At 40.9% G+C, this 20,810-nt stretch overlaps 1 protein-coding gene across 2 annotated transcripts in view; it reads right to left on the bottom strand.

Annotated features, from left to right (window-relative positions):
- FDFT1 (farnesyl-diphosphate farnesyltransferase 1) overlaps positions 1–20,810 on the bottom strand; it is a 387,885-nt gene that overhangs the window by 263,462 nt on the left and 103,613 nt on the right. For both annotated transcript variants that reach the window (XM_044062382.1, XM_044062381.1), the window contains exon 4: positions 20,180–20,363. In XM_044062382.1, coding sequence (XP_043918317.1) covers positions 20,180–20,363 — 184 coding nt within the window. The remainder of the gene's footprint in view (positions 1–20,179; positions 20,364–20,810) is intronic.

Below are 20,810 nucleotides of genomic sequence, written 5' to 3'. Positions count from 1 at the left end.
ACATGAACCTCACAAGCAACACACAAAAATAAAAAATGATAAGAGTAAAAACTCCAATGGGGCACTTACCTGAAATGGCTTGGTGAACCACCAAATGATGTGGGCATTCACACTATCAAAAGACGGTGTTCAGACTGGTGGCAAAGAAGTTCTGAGGACGGTACTTCTGGATGTCACCTTTATGCCCTACACGATATGCGAGGAGCATGTGTGTGATGCAAGGCGTACCTTAAAGCAACCTAAAGGCATTGGTATACTGGCTGGATATTGGGCTTCCCCTTGGCAGGGGATCCCTCATGTAATGAACACTGCAAAAGTGAAATGAAGGACATCACACTATTACAGCTAATTTTAGATGTTTTTTCTTAAATGGAGTATCTTACCAAAGCAAATGCCATCTGTGAGAGAGGAGTGGGAGTTTTCACCCATAAATGACAGACCAAAAGGGGAAGTTATGTGGTCTGTATAAGACAGGGATACCTCTTCTTTCCTCACATTCCTAGAAGAATGAAAGAGAAAGTGGTGTATTTGTTCTCTTTTTTACAGGTTCAGTTCCTGGTGGTGGTGCTGCGGTAGTGTTGTCGCCTCACAGTAAGACGTTGTCCTGTTCGATTCTCAGCTAGAGCGTCTTCTGTGTGGAGACATGCATGAATGGGCGTACCTTCGTTGAAGGTTGTGCATCAGGGCTGGCAACTCGGTACGTAAAAATCTACTGCCAATCATTAGCGGATTGGATATCCGCTGTGGCGACCCTGAACCAGGAAAAGCCGAAAGATACAACAAGTTCCTGGTGTAAATGGCTTAGGTAAAGCTGTTTAACAAAATACAACGACAAAACCACTGGACCAGTGAATCCATTTATTCAGCTCACTTCTTAAGTACAAACAATACACTCTAGCGCCTCGGCCACAGTAAGCCTTCAAGGAGTAAATCACTACACACTCACTTCCAATTATATACTCTCAATTATTAACAACAATAAAATCAATTAAAATTAATTGTTTTACATAACACTTCTCCAACTACAATCAACATTCAAACCCCTAGGGCATAATGTGCCATATTTTAAAATAAAAATAGTTTCTTGTGTTAAAAGTAATGCTTCAACCACATTAACATCAATATGTTCAGCAGCTACTTGTTGTAACACTGTAGCTTGTAAAGTTTCATTAGATCCATTATGATGTTCAAAAAAATGTTTGGCTACAGGACTCTCAATTTTATTGTTCCTAATATCCCTTAAATGTTCAAGTAACCTAACCTTGAACATCCGCTTTGTCTGGCCGATATAAAACTTATTGCAGCTACATTTAATGGCATAGATTACTCTATTAGTCCTGCAACTAAATATTCCATTTGAAACAAAAATTCTATTATTAATACTATTAAATGTTTTATTTATATAAGAACAGCAACTACACCTTCCACAAGGGAAGGTGCCCATTTCTTTAGGTTGCAAAAATAATCTACTCTCAGGCCTAAAAAATTTGGTATGTACCACCATATCACGAATGCTCTTCCCCCTTTTATAAGAGAACATTATTTTTTTCTTAAATAACTTATCCAATTCACCAAAATTATATAAATATTTCCAAAAATATAAAAAACTCTGTTTAATTTTATTACTGCACACATTGTAAGTTGATACTACATACAAATTGTCATTACTATCTCTACTCTCATAATAGCTTTTTAAATGACTACTACCCAACACTTTCCCATTAAGTTCCTTATGTCTTATTCCCATTACTCTTTCCAAATCCATATTCAAATGTGTAACCTTCATATTTTCTTTTAATGAACATATCTTTAGTTAAATGAATCTCTTTAAAGAACATTTCATTATTATTGCATAACCTTGAAATTCTAAGAAATTCACCATAAGGTAGGGCTTGAATAGTCTGCCTAGGATGGCAGCTAGTAGCTACTAAAAAATCATGTGTTGTGTCAAATTTCCTATGTAGACCAGTAACTACTGGTTTACCTATGATGCCTACCAACTTAATATCCAGATAGTTAACACTCTCACCAAATTGCATTCCTTCAAAAGAAATATTAAACCTATTCATCTGAATTGACTTTACAAAATTATGTATTTCATCTTTGCCATCCTCACATAAAAAAATCAAATCATCAATGTATCTATAGTATAGTTTAACGTATTTCTTAACAAATCTATTATTATAAATACATTCACTTTCTACAAGCCCCATAAATACGTTAGCATACATTGGTGCGAATGGGGAACCCATTGCTGTTCCCTTTAACTGATGAAAAATCTTCTGATCAAAACAAAAATAGTTATTTTCCAAGCAAAATTGAACTAAATCTAACACATAAAGAGTAAATGGACACTCACCCATACTTTTAAATAGTGCCTCTAGACCAAACTTATGTTGAATATTGGTATACAAACTCTTCACATCTAACGTTAACCAATACATCTTATCTGTCCACATAACATCCTTGACTCTATTTAAAAAATCAAAAGAATCCTTTATATATCAGGGAAGATTAACCACCTCTTTCAATAATAATATTTATATAATTTTGGTGAATTGGATAAGTTATTTAAGAAAAAATGAATGTTCTCTTATAAAAGGGGGAAGAGCATTCATGATATGGTGGTACATACCAAATTTTTTAGGCCTGAGAGTAGATTATTTTTGCAACCTAAAGAAATGGGCACCTTCCCTTGTGGAAGGTGTAGTTGCTGTTCCTATATATATAAAACATTTAATAGTATTACTAATAGAATTTTTGTTTCAAATGGAATATTTAGTTGCAGGACTAATAGAGTAATCTATGCCATTAAATGTGGCTGCAATAAGTTTTATATCGGCCAGACAAAGCGGATGTTCAAGGTTAGGTTACTTGAACATTTAAGGGATATTAGGAACAATAAAATTGAGAGTCCTGTAGCCAAACATTTTTTTGAACATCATAATGGATCTAATGAAACTTTACAAGCTACAGTGTTACAACAAGTAGCTGCTGAACATATTGATGTTAATGTGGTTGAAGCATTACTTTTAAAACAAGAAACTATTTTTATTTTAAAATATGGCACATTATGCCCTAGGGGTTTGAATGTTGATTGTAGTTGGAGAAGTGTTATGTAAAACAATTACTTTAATTAGCAATTAATTTTAATTGATTTTATTGTTGTTAATAATTGAGAGTATATAATTGGAAGTGAGTGTGTAGTGATTTACTCCTTGAAGGCTTACTGTGGCCAAGGCGCTAGAGTGTATTGTTTGTACTTAAGAAGTGAGCTGAATAAACGGATTCACTGGTCCAGTGGTTTTGTCGTTGTGTTTTGAAGTTGCTCCTTTATTGTTGTTTCATAAAGCTGTTTAACAAGCTTGCTGCAGCAAATGTAAAACACACCTAAGTGAGCATCTTAAATATAAACAGATAAACAGAAGACACTCTTGAGATGTGTTTGTATGTGGTGGTAATGGGGGACTACATGCCTGATGCTTCAATGAGTCACCATCATAATATTAAAATATCCACTTTCAAAACAAAATTAGTCAAGTAATGGCAATCTGCCCCATCAAAAATGGTCACCAGCAGACCCAAGCCCAATAACCTGATCACCACCCATCAAAAGAGCAACAAAAACCTTATAAATCTTATCTGCTAAAACTGGAATCATTCCATAGCCCAACCCCTTCCACTGGGCACCTAGATACCAGCATCCAGGGTGCACATCCAACATAATGCACCAGTCCGACTTCCATTGCTGCCAGTAAAGTGGTCTGCCCCTTAGCCATGTCTCATGGAACCTCAATGCTTAAACAGAAGACATAGCCCAACAGGACAGGCTTTTAAGATGCTTCTAGTTACAGCCTGCTGGAAGCTGATTTTTTCCAGAAGTACAGCGGGAGGTGTCAGCAGTTGACTGATGTAACAATTCAAGAAGTAAAATGCACGACACATTTCCTGAATTATTCATACAACTATTTAGTGTATAGCTTCCCACCAATCTCAATTTTTTTAATTTACATTTTTTTCTCCGATGCAATTGATAATCAGTGGACCCAGTGCCTCTCCCATTCATCAGGTCTACAGACTCCTACTGAAAATCCTTGGATTTACTCCAATTAGGGTCAGGGCAGACGAAGAGATGGAGACCTCCGGGATCATGTCACACTGCTGCTGTTTTTTTTTTTTTCTTATCAATGCTTTACACCGATAACATCCAAGGGGTGGATGTGAAGATGCATTGCCCCATCTCTGTAGCCGCTCAGTGTCCTCTCTCCTTGGATCACCACCCCCTCATTATGTTCCCAGCCTCCACTAAAGACGGAACACTGGGAACTGTGCAGGCAAATGCCCTCTCCCACTTACCAGGTTTGATTACCCAGGGCTTTATCCCCCTACACTATGGTGCTGACAGCTTCCCACTGGTGGTTTACTGTAAGTGCTGGAAAACAGAATATGGGACCCAGTTCAAAAATTAATTTAGTTGTGCTTAGTTTTGCACTTTCTGTGACAAATTAAAATTACTGCCTCAAAAGTATTATTTTATGTGCACTGAAAGTTTGCCTGTTGATGTTCTGCCTCCACTGAACACCAGAGAAGGGACATCTTGTCATACTAAAGAATACAAAACCTGAAAACTATAACAGAAAACTAGTGAGAAGGCCAAAAGGTAAGTCAAGCAAGAGTGACAAAACACTAACATAAGTTAGGACTCTGCCTGCTTCACTGAGCAGAAACATAGTATCACTTTGAGAGGTCAGTGAGAGCGCCATTACCAGGTACAAATCCACCACATACGTACACATTAGGAAATCCAAATGGGCTGAATGTCAGAGCACCTCTGGCTGGTTCAACACTGTTCAAACAGAGGTGAACTTAAAACAATCATAATTTTACTTCCAAGAGTCTGTTTCAAATGCAAAGATTCTGAAGTAGAATCTGTTGGATCAGCTATAACTGGTACAGCATACACACACACCACCTGAAGAGAATATGGTTGTACAGTTATCAGCAGACTGTATAAAAAGGTGGAAAAGCTACTGGAAATTGATGTACGTAGTATTATGACTAAGATTTGGAAATAGAAAAAGTTCTGTGCTCTGTCAACATTCTGAAAAATACATGCAAAACAGGATAAACTGAAACAGAGGTAGCTCTGGTCAAAATACCTTTGTTGTTTAATTAGAGGCTCTTAAAAGAGCAAAACAGCTGTGGACATGGAAAATGACAAAACGTGATGTTTAAATAAAGTCCATTTGTATAAGCTGCACATATTAATAACAGATGTTTAAATTCCTTACTGTTGCAGCAGCCTTTAGGCTATGCGCTGTATCATGCCCAAAATACAAATGGTGAGCTTCATAAGGATCTGACTTCCTCTTACACCTTCACTCCAACTACTGAATGAACACCTGTGTGGAGGGAAATTAGCAGTCAGAGTGAATCAATCTTCAGGAGTTTCTTGCCTAAAAGAAGAGAAAAAGCTTCTTCATTCTAAAATTCTAGAGATATAAACAGTAAACAAAAATTTTTAAAATCACAACCATTCACTATATACATAAGAATGGGAATGGCGGGAGAGTGCGTCTACTGTTATTGCTCGGTGCAACTTGCACAACTGTTGTGTTCATTATTCGCACTGCTGCAATAGCCTTTAGACTACATGGGTTAGTCACCAAAGCCTATCCAACCAGAGAGGAGGAAGAATAATGGTCCAGAAGCCCATGGAGAATGGGGCTACAAAGCCAGTTCTGGGCATGGAAAATGAATCCAGTTTGTAATGCTTTGTTTTCCAGTACATCATAAAAAATGCCAATGCTCTAGTAGAATGTGTCTTGATACTCCAACAGAATTACCATGGCAGGTATAACGAAAGGCAACAGCAGAAGACAACCACTTAAAAATAGTCTGTTTTGATACAAGTTGTCCTTTTTTTTTTTTTTTTGTCCCAACACAAGAAAATTAGCCGATCTGTTTTTCTAAATTAGTTATGTCCAGATAGTACCTGAGCTGTCTATGCATGTCCGGAGTACATCAAATCCTTTGTCCCTGGTTATGAGGAACTGGACAGAACACTGGAAGACTGATGGCTTGATTCTAAGTAAACTCTGAAACAGCTTTGGACATAAAATAAAGGGTTTATTAACGAGACCCTATCTCTATGGAAGACCCCATAAGGTTCGAACACCACAACAGCTTGCAACTCTGATGGTCTTCATGCAGATGGCGGTCAAAAAGCTCTGTAAAAAAAACTTAAATACTCCTGATGAGCTGGTTCAAAAGGAGACGTACACAAGCACAAAGTTAAGATCCAGGAATGTGCCACCTGTTTTCTAGAAAGCCTATTATGTAAACCCCCTTAAGAAATGACGTTTGTTTACTGGAGTGGTCTGACTGGGTCTATAGAAACCGTTTTCAGCAGAGGCCCAGGAAGAAAAGCTCCTCATACAGTACAATACAAACAGAGTATAATCCAATACAATACAAATTACATTAGAAATACTATACAAAAATAAGTTGAAAGAACAAACTAGGTTACAAAATGTTGCAGTATATTACTACACATCCAGACAGTTCTATAAAGTTAAAACATTACAGACAATAATAGTCACTCTCACCATACATGTAGTGTCCAGAAAATAGTACTTAGGTAGTGCAATGTGCGACACTGACTGCTACAGTACATGAAAAATAGAATGTTAGTTTCAGTTAGGAAAACAGCAGCCAGAAAGTTAGTGATGCAGAGAGATAGTGAGAGTTAAGAAGAATAGAAGCAATAAAGCCTGAGCAGTAGCTTAAGGAAATGGTATAGAGAAACAGAGAAGGAGTTGGGAGTTAGAAGAGCTTTAGGATCCTTGCCGTTTGTGAGCAACTGAAATGTGACAGAACAGGACGATGAGGCCAGTGTGGAAGAAGAGGTAGACCTGAGCATTAGGCATTCTTTATGCAGGAGCAGAGCAGTGTACTTTTGAGATGATGTTTTTTTTTTAAAAGATGCTTTGAAATGGGTTAGGCCAGGCATAGACCTGGTAGCTAGAGGTAGTAAATTCCAAAGTATAGAGATACAGTATGAATACAGAGAGTGGCCTGGTTTTCCTGTGGGTTTTGAAATGGCCAAGAGAATTTTGTCTTTTGATTGTAGGGATCGATTTGGTGTGTAAGGTGAGACAGTTGTCTACACTTACCATAAATGTAGATGTTAGAATGTATTCAATGTTGCAGTCATAACTGATGGTATATCCTGCCATGGCAATCTTTGGATTGCCCAACAACCAGAGAATTTTCTCCTTCTCCTCTTGAAGCGGGTGGACACCTCGACTGAAATCAAGATGTCTGGATACACAGAGAGTCAGCCGGCACCACATACTTGGTGCTTTCTTGCCACCAACAGATAGGAGCCACTCTAGCAGGCTCCTAAGGTCAAAGGCCTACACTCAAGAGTATGTACAGAGGAGGTGGGAACATCCTTGAAGTAGAGAGAAAAATATCCACCCCAAGCTCATGAGGGCAAGAGGGGAAGGAGGGAGGGAAACAATATTGCAAAAGTGAATACACAAGCATCTATGTTTGTGGTAAGTGTACATACAAGTGTACAAGTGAACTGTATTATGTTCTTCATGTTTCACTGTTGCAATCATAACTAATGGGATGACTCCCAAAGATGAAAGGAGGGTGGATGGAAAATTTATGGAGAAGAAAGGATGGCTTGCAAGATGGCAGTGGCAAACCTTGCTCTGGACTTGAAGTTTGGACGATGATGATGTTTGGTGAAGTATGTGGAATGCAACCTCAAAGGGTCTAGAGGCTTCTTTCTGTGGTAGCTAATGCAAGATGAAGTGGGAGATCCACTTGGAGATGGTTTAGAAACTTGCCTCCCTTCAGAGCTACATGCAAAGGCCACAAAAAGCTGGTCAGACTTCTTTGTTCTCTTCAAGTAGTAACGCAATTGCCTATGCACATCCAAGGTATGGAGAATTATCTTGTTTTGAGGGTTATTAACAAATGCAGGCAAGTGAATGGTCTGGTTTAAACAGAGGTCTGTAATAACCTTAGATATAAAGGAAGGGTTGGTCCTAAGAGAGACTCTCTCAGGGTGGAAGGTGATGAAAGGTTCCACACATAAGGGCCTAAAGCTCTGAAACTACTCTAGATGAAGTAATGGTTAGCAGAAAGACAGTCTTCCAGGTCAGGAATTTGATATCTGTGGAGGCAGCTGGTTCAAAATGCGGAACAGTGAGCTTCTTCAGAATTTGAACGAAGTCCCATGGGAGAACAGAAGGTTTCTTTGGGGGTCTAATGTGGATAACCCCTCTCAGGAGCCGTTTCATGACAGGATGGAAGAAGACAGGCGGTTGACAGGAAGATAAAATTTATGACTCAGCAATGTCACCTTAATAGAGGAATAAGAAAGCACTTTGTCAAAAAGGTCTGATAAGTATGAAAGTATCACAGGCACGTGAGACTGAAAAGGGCTCTGTCCCTTTTGTCTACATCATATAGTGAATCTCTTCCATTTAGCGGAGTAAGATTTTCTTGTGCTAGGTCTCCTGTCTGCTTTTAGAATGTCTAGGACCCATTTGTTGAGGGGTGGTCTCCTCCAAGGGGTTAAGGTATCATCCAAGCTGTCAATCTGAGTGTGTTCAGACTGGGGTGTATGATGGTGCCCTTGGTTTCTGTTAATATCTCCACTTGCTGGGGCAGCAACCATGGTTCCTTCTTGCTTAGACTAAGAATTATAGGATGCCAGTGCTGCCTTTGCCAGTCTGGAGCTATTAGAATGATCCTTGGTCCTTCTTCCCTTATCTTCAGCAGTACCCTGGGGAACAAGGGTATTGGGGGAAGGCATAGAGGAATATTCTTGTCTACGGGAAGGAGAAGGCATCCATCTTACAGGCTGACCTTGTTTTGGTTATTGAGCTAAACTTTTTTAAGTGAACGTTTTCTTTAGTGGCAAAAAGGTCCATCTCTGGCACATTCCATTCATTGGCTATGCTAGGAAAAACTTCCTGATGCAGTTACCACTTGTGGGGCTCTCAAAGGCTCTTGTTTAGGTGATCTGCCAGTTGACTGGTTTCTCCTGGTAGTACTGTGCCACAAGGTGTGACTCTATGGAGTTTGCTGGTTCCTAGAGATCCATGGATAGGCAACAACTAGGGTAAGTGTGAGTTCCCCCTGCTTGATTTATGTACCACATAACCATGGTATTGTCAGTCCTCACTAGAAAACCTCCTGGTTTCCACTGGTCTTTGAAGGCAATCAGACCTTTTTGGAGTGCCATCAGTTCTTTTAGGTCGATGTATTTATTCTGGAACTGAAAGTCCCATCTGCCCGGAATCTGTAAGCTGTTGTAGTGGGCCCCCAAGGCTATTTCCGAGGCACCCATGGTCAGAATTTAGTCCTGAGGGGTGAATCCAAAGGGAAGGCCTAGACTGTGGGAGTAGGATCAGGCCCATCAAGCAAACTCATTCCCGAGACGAGGCAAAAGCTTTATCCTGAAGTTGTGGGATTGAGAACATTGACACCACACATTTCTGAGATACCACTGCAGCTTCATAAATAAACTGTAATAAATGGTCCGGTCCAGAAACGAATACACTTTCTTAGGAGACAAAACAAAAAAACATGTACCAAAAAAAACAGTATTTAGTGCTTTCATCTCTAAGGAGACTTCTTCAGAATACAATTACTTCCATTGCCTAAATCCTATATAAACGGCATACATCTAGACGTCATGAATTGTTCCACCAATCCATATTCAATGTAATAAATTAGTCATTAACATTTAAAGTACCACATTAACAACTGATTTTGAACAACTGCAGTTTGTTACTAAATAGATAAAAAATTGCAAAATTAGTAAAATAGACATTATACCACATTTCTATAAAATATTCTAAAACATGTGCAATATTTGATGGCATACAATTTATTAAATCATATTGGCATTCTCAATCAACATAGGTGTTATATAGTTTCATTCAACCCTGGGGGGGGGAACATTGCTGCCAACTTCAACTGTCATTCTCTTTCTTCTTTAACAAATTCTTCCAATCTCCCCCTCTAGAGTTCATACTGATTTTATCTAAAATACCAAATAAAAATTTGGTGAATGAAGAACAAGTGAGAGAACGTTTGTAAAGTGCATTACTTAACTTTTTATTTTTTATATCGTTAGTATGCTCATAGATTCTCACTTTCAAGAAACACTCCATCTTACCCACAAAGAAGTGTGAGCATGATTCACAACTGCTAGGTATTACACAACCCTACTAGTGCTACAATTCCCTTTCTTAAAGAGCATCATACTTTGGAAAAACAATTTTTTAACCTCAAAGAAATTTCTTTCATGATGTATGGGCATTGACTACAGTTTCCACAAGCCCTAGTACCTTTTATAGAGGTATCATCTGTGTCCAGTTTTTGTTCTAATAGTCTTTTAAAATTTGGTGTTGTTTTGGTGACAAAATTTGGCTTTCTTCCTAACTTCTCTAACAACTCACTATTGGTTCTAAAGATATTCCAATTTTGTATTCAGACTTTCTGAATACCACCAGTGAGGTGATTATACTGTAACACACAAGCTTTATTGTAACTTTTGTTTACTACAGAATTAAGATTCTTTATTCAATCCAATCCCCAAAAGTGGCTTGTATTAGGTACCCCACTTACTATGCACTTCCCCAATGATTTCATCTATATAAAACCTAGGGTATCCTCTTTCGAGCTACTCTTATTGCCTGCCCCTTGATAATGCTCTTTTTTGTTTCAAGGGATGGTTACTATTGAAATGCAAATAAGCATTACAAATGGTATCCTTCCTGAATACTCTAGATCTAAAACCATTTGTGTCATGCATAAGAGTATCTAAATAGTTTATGCTATCCTTATCAAAATTATAGGTAAATTTAAAAAAAATGGGTGGAATTATTTAAATAGTCAATAAATTCTTCTATCTCAATGACTGTTCCTCACCACAAAATAAAAAATATCATCCTAGAAACGAGAATATAATTCTATTTTACTCCAATGGGAGCAGCCTATGACAAATTTACTTTCCCAACCTAAAGAACTAGATTAGCATACACCGGTGCACAAGCTGCCCCCCAAGGCAACACCTTCGATATGTTGGTAGTATTCCCCTTCAAACCAAATGTAGTTATTCTCCAAGACCAAGCTCATGAGTTCACAAATTAAAGTCACCTGGTCATGGGGTGAATTAGAAGTTTCTTCAAAAAATTCCGATCCCTCAACTTTTAGAATAGCTGTAAAAAAGTCCTTGATATCTATGGTTAAAAAAAAAAAATCAATTCACTAGACCACTGTTCTCATTTGAGTAAACCCAAAAAGTCCCATGAATCCACTGCAGCTTCCTCATATGTAGTCTGGCAAGGGGGATTGTAAGGATGCAAGAGGCCATGTAACCCAAAACTCTGAGGAACTGTCTAGCTGTGAGGTAGTTCCTGAGAAGGAGCTTTTGGAAGTACAGAGCTAGAAAGGTAACCTTATCTGGAGGAAGGGAGGCTTTCTGAAATGAAGAGTCCAGCAAAGCCTCCAGAAACACTCTCCCATTTATGGGGATGGTTCACAGGTTCATAGGTAGGTACTAGGCTATCTGCCCGAGGGCATTTATAAGCCTAGCCACAGTATGTCGGCTTTCGCCACCCCATTGATTAATTAACTGAGCCTCTGTCAAGCAGAGCCAATGAAGTGATCCCAGGGGTGTACTTTCTGTTACCTATCCACTCGTCAAGGCTTCTCTTGAAGAGCGTTAGTGAGGGGCTCTGTCTAATGTAGTTAGGAATTTTGTTCCAAAGCATGGGGAGTCTGTGTGACAGGAATCTATCCCTCCAGCATGTTCTATTTACTGTTGTGGCAAGGTTTAGTTCACTACAGCGCGTGGCTCGCAGTGACTTGGATTTTTTTAGGTGGAGCATGTCCATCAATTCTGAGTTGGACATGGCTTTGTAAGTCAGGTAGACGTCACCTCTGAGTAAGTGATATGCCACTGAGTACAGCCGGAGTTTTTTCAGTTGGGCTGCATAGGACATATGTTTGAGGCCAGTAATCCACTTGGTGAGGTGGATTACTGGCCTCAAACATATGTCCTATGCAGCCCAACTGAAAAAACTCCGGCTTTGTACTCTATGATGGGTCTGATGAGTGACGAGTAGAGGGGCACTATAACCTCTTTATTTCTAGATGCGAACCCCTTATTAATTAGATGGGCCACATAGAAGGACTTCCTAACTACTTTGGCAATATGACTGTCAAAGGACAGATTGCCATCTACCTGGGTCCCCAGATCTTTTATTACCTCTTCTGTATTAAGGGGGCTGCTGCCTATGTGGTAATTCGTGGGTGTTTTGTTTTTCCCCAAACGGGATGACTATGCATTTTTTGACATTTAGCTTGAGGCCATGACTTTTGACACCAGGTGTCTGTCTCAGTAAGGCCTTTTTGGAGGATGTCCGTGTCAGCCAGAGAGTCAATTATGGCTCCCAGTTTCCAGTCATTGGCGAACTTGGTTAGCCATAGTCATCCTGTGTTTGCCTGTACTTCTGAGAAATATAAGCTGAACAGTAGGGGTCCCAGAACTGAGCCTTGCAGGGCACCACTTATGACTGGTTTAGAGTCAGACCTGGAGCCCGCTATTCTTACAGTGCGAGTTCTGTCTGTAAGCCAGTTGGCAACCCATCTTGTGATGTAGGGGTTTATGCTCAGGCTGGTGAGTTTTTCTATAATACCCGAGTGAAGAATGGTGTCAAACGCCTTGGCGAGATCAAGGTAGGCTGTGTGAACCACCTTTCCCTCATCGATGGCCTTGGTAACTGTCTCGAAGAAGTCAACCAGGTTTAGTAGGCATGATCTGCCCTTAAAGCCGAACTGGGTCGGGTCAAGTGTTTGGAGGTTCCCAATGTCTTTGTTAATGAGTTCCATGATGATGCGCTCCATAGCCTTGCAGACCAGGCTAATCAGGCTAATGGGGTGATAGTTACCAGGGTCAGTTGTGGCTCCTCCTTTGTGGAGCGGAATAACCATTGCTGTGCGCCATTCTATGGGCACGTAGCCTGTGGAGAGGCTGAGGTTGAACAGCGTGTTTAGGTGGGGGGTTAGTTTGTTCTGTAGTTCGTGCAAGACGCAGCCTGGGACACCACCTGGCCCCATTGATGCTGTGTTTTTGGCTTTTGAAAGGGCTGTTTTCACCTGTGCTTCTGTGAATTCCAGGACACTACACTTTTCCGGTATTGTTGTGGGCCCTTTTGAAGGTGAGAGGGAGGTGAAGTTTGCACTGAATCTGCCAGAATGTTGGCAATATCAGTAGGTTCAGTATATGTTGTGCTATTTTGCACCATCTCAGAGCATATCTGCGAGTTGCCACTTAGATTTTTGACATAGCTAAATAAGGCTTTGTGGTTAATCATCTTTCGAGTCCTTGGCTATTTTTCTTTTGAAGCTGGCCTTGGATGATTTTATGAGGGACCTTAGTTTCTTACGGATACCGATCAGGGATGTCTTTCCTTCTTGGGATTTGCTTTTTTTCTGAACTAGTTTCCTCCTTTTGTTGCATAACCTGTTTATGGCAGGGGTCCACCAGACTGGTTTAGTTCTCTTAGAGGAGTGAGTCTTGGTTTTGCTAGGGATGGCACGTTCCATGCATCCTTGTAGGTGCTCACAGAGTGCAAATGTAAAGGATTCTGCATCTTGGGCAGTGTTGTCCTTTAGCATGGGGGCTTTGAAACTTACCACCTCTGACTTAAGTAAGGTTAACTTTGCTTTAGAAAAGTTTTTCACTGTGGTTTCCTTGGTTGGGGGTGGTGGTGGGATGTGGACATCCAGAGTGATTAGTTTATGGTCTGATCTAACCAGTGACGGGTTGACCTCCAGTACGGAGCACCTGTCGCCCAAGTTGGTGATGACCAGGTCCAATATGTTGCGGCCTCCGGTAGGGGAGTTTACCAGCTGATCCAGGGCATTTGAGTTGATAAATTCCAGGAAGCGCCGAGTCTGGGAGTTTGTACTCAAGTAGTTTTCCCAGGTAATGGCAGGGTAATTGAAATCTCCCAAGATCAGGGTGTTCGGTAGGACCTTCATGTTTTCCAGGGTCTCCAAAAAGGCAGAGTGGTGGTCTTGGGTCATGGAGGGTGATCTGTAGCAGGCCACAATTTGCATTGCAGATTTGCCCGATGTTAGTTGCACATGGATGATCTCAGAGGTATCATGCTGCGCCACTAACCTGGAGATGTGGGTATCCTTGATGAATATGGATACACCCCCTCCTTTTGTGTTTCAGTCCGTCTTCTGTGGCCGAAATGTGTGGTAGGAGTTGTAGCCCAGTAGTGCTAGAGTGCTCTCTGAAGCCTTGAACCAGGTTTCAGTTACTGCACAGATGTCGACATTCTCCATACTTAGGAGTGCTTCGAGCGCATGCATTTTGAGATTTAAAACTCCTGGCGTTGAGTAGCATAACCCTCAGTTTTTTACTTGTGTTGTTTATGAAGGTGGGTTTGAATTTTGAGCCTTGTCTAAAAAAGGCACTATGGGGGCAGCAAGAGCCTTGGCCAGTATTCGAAAGCCAAGGGGTGACAGGTGCAAGCCATCTCTTGCGAAGCAATGCAGCCTGTCGAGCATGTCATCCCAGGCTGACAGACACTGGATGGTGTGGGACTTCTGAGTCTTGATGATGAATCCCAGTGAAGTCAGAACCTCCTGGGTGTAAAGTAGATCTGCTTTGAGATTTTCTAAATCAGATGACTGCTTATTTCAGGCAACAAAGTAAAGGTAAATCTAAATGCCCTTTAACCTGCAGATGGCTATCACTGGGACTAGACATTTTGTGGAAACCCTGGGTGCAGCAGACAAGCCAAAGAGCAGAGAACAGAACTGATCATGCCTCACACCTGCTTTGAGGCAAAAAACCTCCTGTGAAATTTTTCTATGGCGATGTGGAGGTATGAATCCTTTAGATCAAAGGTTTCAATGCAAGTATTGGGTGAGATCATGGGTAGCAATTTTTGAAGGATTAACATTCTGAATTTTGTTACATACAAGAATCTGTTGAGCCTCGAAAGGTCTAGAATTGGTCTCCAAGTACCCTCTTTTCTGGAGACTAGGAAAAGCCTCTAGTAATATCCTTTTCCTTGCAACGTGTTTAGTGCTGGTTCCAAAAAACCTTGGGTGCAGAGGAACTGAACTTGATTTACGGCCTCTGTTTGTTAGTTTGGTGGAATATCTATGAAGGCTGATCAAATTAGGGGCTACATGAAGTAGAACTTGTAACCTCTCTGTATGATTTTCAGTCGCCAATGATCCCTGGCAATAAGTCTCCAATTCTTAAAAAGGACAGCCATCATCCTAGACTGAGAAGGGGTAGGAAGAGATAAGGGAGTGGGAAAGGGAGTGTCAAAGGAGAGTCATGACTGCTCCCTGCATGGTCCCTGCTGACAGGATCCCACAGTCCTGTTGGAATCTGCTTACAATTGTTTGGGACGCAAGTGCTGCCTTTTGACTCCTTTCCCTTTGAGCTTTCCTACGTCCAGGCTTAGACTGGGAGGCCAGAAAGGAGCAGCGTTTGGTAGGGCAACCGTGGCTGAAGTGAGGAGGTTGAACTGGAAGAAAGTCCTTGACCATCTGCACAGACTTGGCCTTATCCTCAATATTCTTGAGTATGGCTTCAGCCTTTGAGTCAATAGAGAAAACTGTCTAAACGAGAATCCAAGAGACTGGATTTCACATCTTCAGGGAGGCATGTTTTCTACAATGGATCCTGCAGATGCTATCCTTCTGGAAGCTTCCAGAGCATCACAGCCCCTGTGCAAGGAGTGTTTAGCTACTAGATAGCAAGAATTGCCCATGTCCAGCAGTTCATTGGAGGTGGCCTTATTTTCAATCTCCACAGTTTATTTGTTTCATCTGATCTAAAATGGTTTCCTGACACTTCACCGAAACTGGCAATTCAAAGCCCGCATGATCAGGGTTGCAAAAGTGTAGACCTTCGCGCTCTGAACCAGTCCAATGCTCTTTCTTTGTCAGCTGGCAGGGGATTTTTGGAAGTACTAGCTTTAGCTTCCTTAGGACCCTAAGTCACCACTTCAGGGTCTGCTACATGCTTCCTGAAAAGTTGTTTGTAGAAATCTGGAACCCTGAAAAATCTGTCAGGTTTCTGAGGGGCAGCGGAGTGGGATCTGGCTATAAGGAAGAACCCAGCAAAGACACTGCTCACCATCTCAAAGACTGCAGGAATGGCAAGATGTTTATGTTCAGGGAGGTTTGGAAATTCCCTAACCCTCTTCTTTGATAGCAGATGGTCCTGAGCTTCTCATTTTAAAAAGTGTTCCCTTAAGGTATATATAGGGTCTCCCAAAAGAAATGCCCTCATGGAACTAAGGCAAGGATCTCATTGGAAACTGAATCCCCATAGGAAGCAATAGATAAACCTTCCTCAAAAATGGCTTCATCACTATCATCCTCAGCGGCAAAAGAAGGAGAAGACTGCTAAGGGGAGATATCCCTTTTTTCTTTTACCAAGAGAGGATTCAGGGGCAGAACCTGGGAGAGAAGGGCATCCGGCTCAGACTATGGGGATCAAATCCTCAGCCAAACCAATTAAACCATATCGATAGGCTTGAGTTTGGAAGTGGCAGCTGGCAGGCCTCGGCTGAGGCAAGCTGGATGCAGCCTTTTATGTGAGGCCTTAGGCTTAGACCTGACGGCGATGTCCACGATAGGGCTGGGATGCAGGCTTACAGATGAATCCCAAGAACGTTAAACTGAGACAATCTCCTGATGTGGATACCCCTTATTCAGTTTGAGATAGGTCATAAGAAGTCGGAACCTTGGACGTGGCTCTCGGCCCAACCATCGAGCAAGTCCTTCAGTTTGTGTGGAAGTACAGGGACCTGTTGGTGGATCAAACTCTGAAAGGATCTTGGTTGGGTTTTGTGCCACAACCTCAGTCATAGGAGAGGACTGCAAAGGCATCTCACCTTCGATGATAACAAGCCTAGGTGGATTGGCAGAGGACATGTGAGCTTCACCTGGAACCCTAAGTCTTGGGTGCTTTTCCTTCATTTGCCTATGAAGATTAACCTCAACTCAACTGGCTGACAGTCAAATACATGAAGGTTCTGGTGATTTTCTAAAATACTTGGCTAAAATCTCAGCCTTACACTTGACAGTTCTACTGTGAAAACAAGCACAGAACTGACAGTTTGGTAAGTTATATTCAGAGTCCAAACAAGTTACATAAAAGGAGTGAAAGTCCTGGAAGACTCCTTTGTTTAATTTCCATTTGTGAGTGTCTGTCCTGGTTCTGCTCAGTTTGTTTGCCACTAGTCTATATTTTACTGTGACAATGTAAGATGCAAGGAGGACTAAGAAGTGTTGTAGAGATACCTCCCAAGGGTGCCACCCACCAGCTTCGCAATTATGAATAATGTCTAACCTTTTTGTTTTTTCTTTACAGGCAACACCAAGGAAGCAGACAAATTACGCAGACAGGACTTCAGCCCTAACAACCCCAATGAGACTGAGAGGTCTTTTTCCCTGCCTACCCAAATAAGCATCTCAGAGCGAGTCTCCCAGACACAAAGAACACTGTTCTCCCATATTCAAATCAGACACAGGTATACCCGAAAAAGACATGGCCAACTCATGGTCCACTGCGGCTAAAAGGACTGCACCAAAGGAACCCAGGGAAGCCAGGGAGTGGTCTGAAGAAAAGCATGCAACCACTACATGTTCACCCATCAATGGTTAAGGCACTGTCCAAGCCCACTGGTAGTGGCAAGGGCTCTTTATAATTTTGTTTCTTCTTTTTAGGTACAGGGGGCAAAGAACCAGCAGGACAGGAGTAAGCTGCTGCTGAGGAAGAAGTCAATGTAGGTAAAGCAGTACTGGAATTAGTCTGTCAGAAGGTAAGCTCTCAAGCAAGGGATCTGAAGTATGTGGGCGTGTGTGCACGCATAGGGACAGACACACCCCTTTCCCACAGAGAGACACACAGAGACACCCCTTTCCCACAGACGAGACACACACAGACCCACACACAGTCCCCTATATGTAAATCGCAAACAGAAAAACACAAAACCCTGTCAGAAAAAGTGCACTAAAGAATAAAAAAACAAAACACCCTGACAGAAAAATAGCCGGCAAGTTGTCACTTCTCATAGGTTCATTGATCAGTACAAGGCCAACTGCCCTTGTGGGCCATTTTTAAGCCTAGCCAATTATCCCATGTGAGAATCAAACCCGGCACCTTGCGTCTGCAAGGCAAACATCTTAATCATAATGCCAACCTCCCACCAAGACATATGTTTCAGATTGCAGGAAATATGCCAAAACAGCACCATCGTAGTTGACAGGATTTGAACCTGTGCAGGGAAACCCCAATGAGACTTGCAGTCACTTGGCCAGAATTACAAACACTCATTTCTTAAATACATTTTCAAATATTAAATGGGGAGTGGAGTTTGGCTTTACTGGCCTGAATTTGTCAATTAAAATGACTTTAGTCATGGGCATTCAAAATCGCCATATAGCCGAAACAACTGATGTTCATAAGGGTCATTTGCATACATCTCATGTGCCTCTAATACAGGAGGTTTGAGAGGTCACACTCAGTGGAAATTCTAGCTTGGCTAGAATTTTCATTTAGGTTTTACTGACTGAAAAGGTCACACAGAAAAACCAAACATTGAAAGTTAGCAAAATCAGTACACATTTATAACAAAACAATCTCCAAATGCAAACAACCTGATCAGAACTAATAAATGCGGTCCCTGGCAAGAACTTCTGCTTTTGTGAAAAAAAAAAACAGGAAGGTATTCTTAAAGGGGAAATTCTTATTTAGTCAAAAGATTCTTAAAAAGACAATGTACAGTGTGAAAAGACCCCCACAAATGACTCATCTGTTAAAGAAGCTTCAAGGTCAATGGATACTCCTGAGAAGTCTCAGAGAGGCAAGAAAGTACTGAAGATTGTTTCACTCTGACTGCTGATTTGTCCCCACAGGGCGGTCTAATCAGTTGTCAAGAGTGCCCTCTGAATCCACTAGCTCCACATTACTGTGTCAACATTCTAGACAAAGACCCTACGGAAAGTCATTGTGAAAATGAGCTCCTCACAACTTTAAAGACATAAATAGGAAATGGTAGAAGCAGGAGCCGGATTTAGACAGTTTTCTGCAGATACACTACAAGAAGTTGTTTGCAGCTCAAGTAACAAGGAATCTAAATGTGCTCTTAAACTGAAAGACTACTGACATTTTTTGTGGTTTGCCTGAAGTATAGCAGACCTACGCCTAGGCCTGCTTTTGGCACGACTTAGGCTTACAGGTATAATGAGGTACATGCTCCAGACAGAATAACTTGTTACTTTTGTGTCACTTACCAGTTTATACCCCCCCCCCTTGCTGGCAGTCAAAAATAATCTTAGTAGTAGTATGCAGTACTCTCGCAGGAGAAACTCTTGCCATGCTAAGACAGCTACAACAATACACTCTGTACTGGGCTTCCAACTGGTGACCCAAAGCATGACATCCTTCACACAATCTGTGCCACAGGTAAACTATTCATATGTTGAAGCAATTTATTGTAAACAATCTTCTCACAAAAAAAGGCTTTGCCTGAAAAATCACTGGAATAAAAACCTCAAACACACAATATTCACAATATCCTGCAGTCAGCTACAAAAATACTATCTGGAAGACTTGCTTTACTAATGAGGTGGTTTTTCACCCTTGGAATTATAAAAGCACTTGATAAAGGCATATTCCATGATGACTACTAAATCTCTGTGCAAAGTGTTTTTTTTTGTTTGTTTTATTTACAGATAGGGGAGAAACTTATGGTATGGTAAAAATTCCAATCTTCTGAGTGTGTACTGATTTGAACTTGCTGTGACAGTTTTGGAACAGTATTTTCATTTTCAGGCAATAACTGCATACTTTTTCCAGTTTACAGTAGCACCGACATGCATGGATCTCAGTGTTGTTTGTGCATCTTCGATGCTCAGAATACAAAATACATAATCACCAAGTCTCTTAAAAACTTAACTAGTCTCTACTTTTCTCCGAGTAAAGAAATATGGGAAAGAAAATTTAACATAATTAAATCACTGTTCTGGACCTAACAAATATTTACTGAAAAGTTAGAAACAGGAAATAAACAAAGTGAGGCAGGCATGCACTTACTGTGGGAAAATCTTCCAGCACTCTTCGATCTTTCTCTCTGCTCTCTGTGTACTTCCACTTGGCATCATAAAGGTAACTATGGAAGTTGTGCAACATTGAGATTTTCTCTGGCAGTGGTATTGTCATGTCATCCTCGACAGTATCCAGTGCTCGAAGAACCAGATAGAAGATGCATACCGCATGCCTGCCACAATCAAAAGTAGTAAGAACGCTTAGCAAACATGCAGAAATATACAAACAGGCATTAACAAGCCTCAAAGAGCACATGAAGTATTATTAGAATATGCAAGCTGCTTCCCTTACTTGTTTTCAGACCTGCTAACATTTGTTGTCTGTTGTGTATTTAACAAGTATAAACATTTAAGCTTGCTTCAATAAAACAGGAGATAACAATGAAACAAGTATATCAGGGCAAGTGCTCGAAAACTGCAAGAACCAAACAAACCAGCTAGCACTGAAGGAAGGCTTGACAACAACACTCAAGTTGAAAGCAGGCTTTATTAAGCAGTTCAGGAACATTTGAAAAATACAGAAATGAGTTGGAAAAACTTTGAATGGTGGAATTAAATTTATTATCCAGTTTGTGTATAGTGACATCCAAATAGTAGAGTTTGTCTACACTAATGTCATA

The sequence above is a fragment of the Protopterus annectens genome, chromosome 2.part1 (assembly GCF_019279795.1).
Source record: "Protopterus annectens isolate FY-2018-M chromosome 2.part1, PAN1.0, whole genome shotgun sequence".
In the NCBI taxonomy this organism is placed as follows: domain Eukaryota; kingdom Metazoa; phylum Chordata; order Ceratodontiformes; family Protopteridae; genus Protopterus; species Protopterus annectens.
This window is presented reverse-complemented; position numbering and strand designations above follow the sequence as displayed.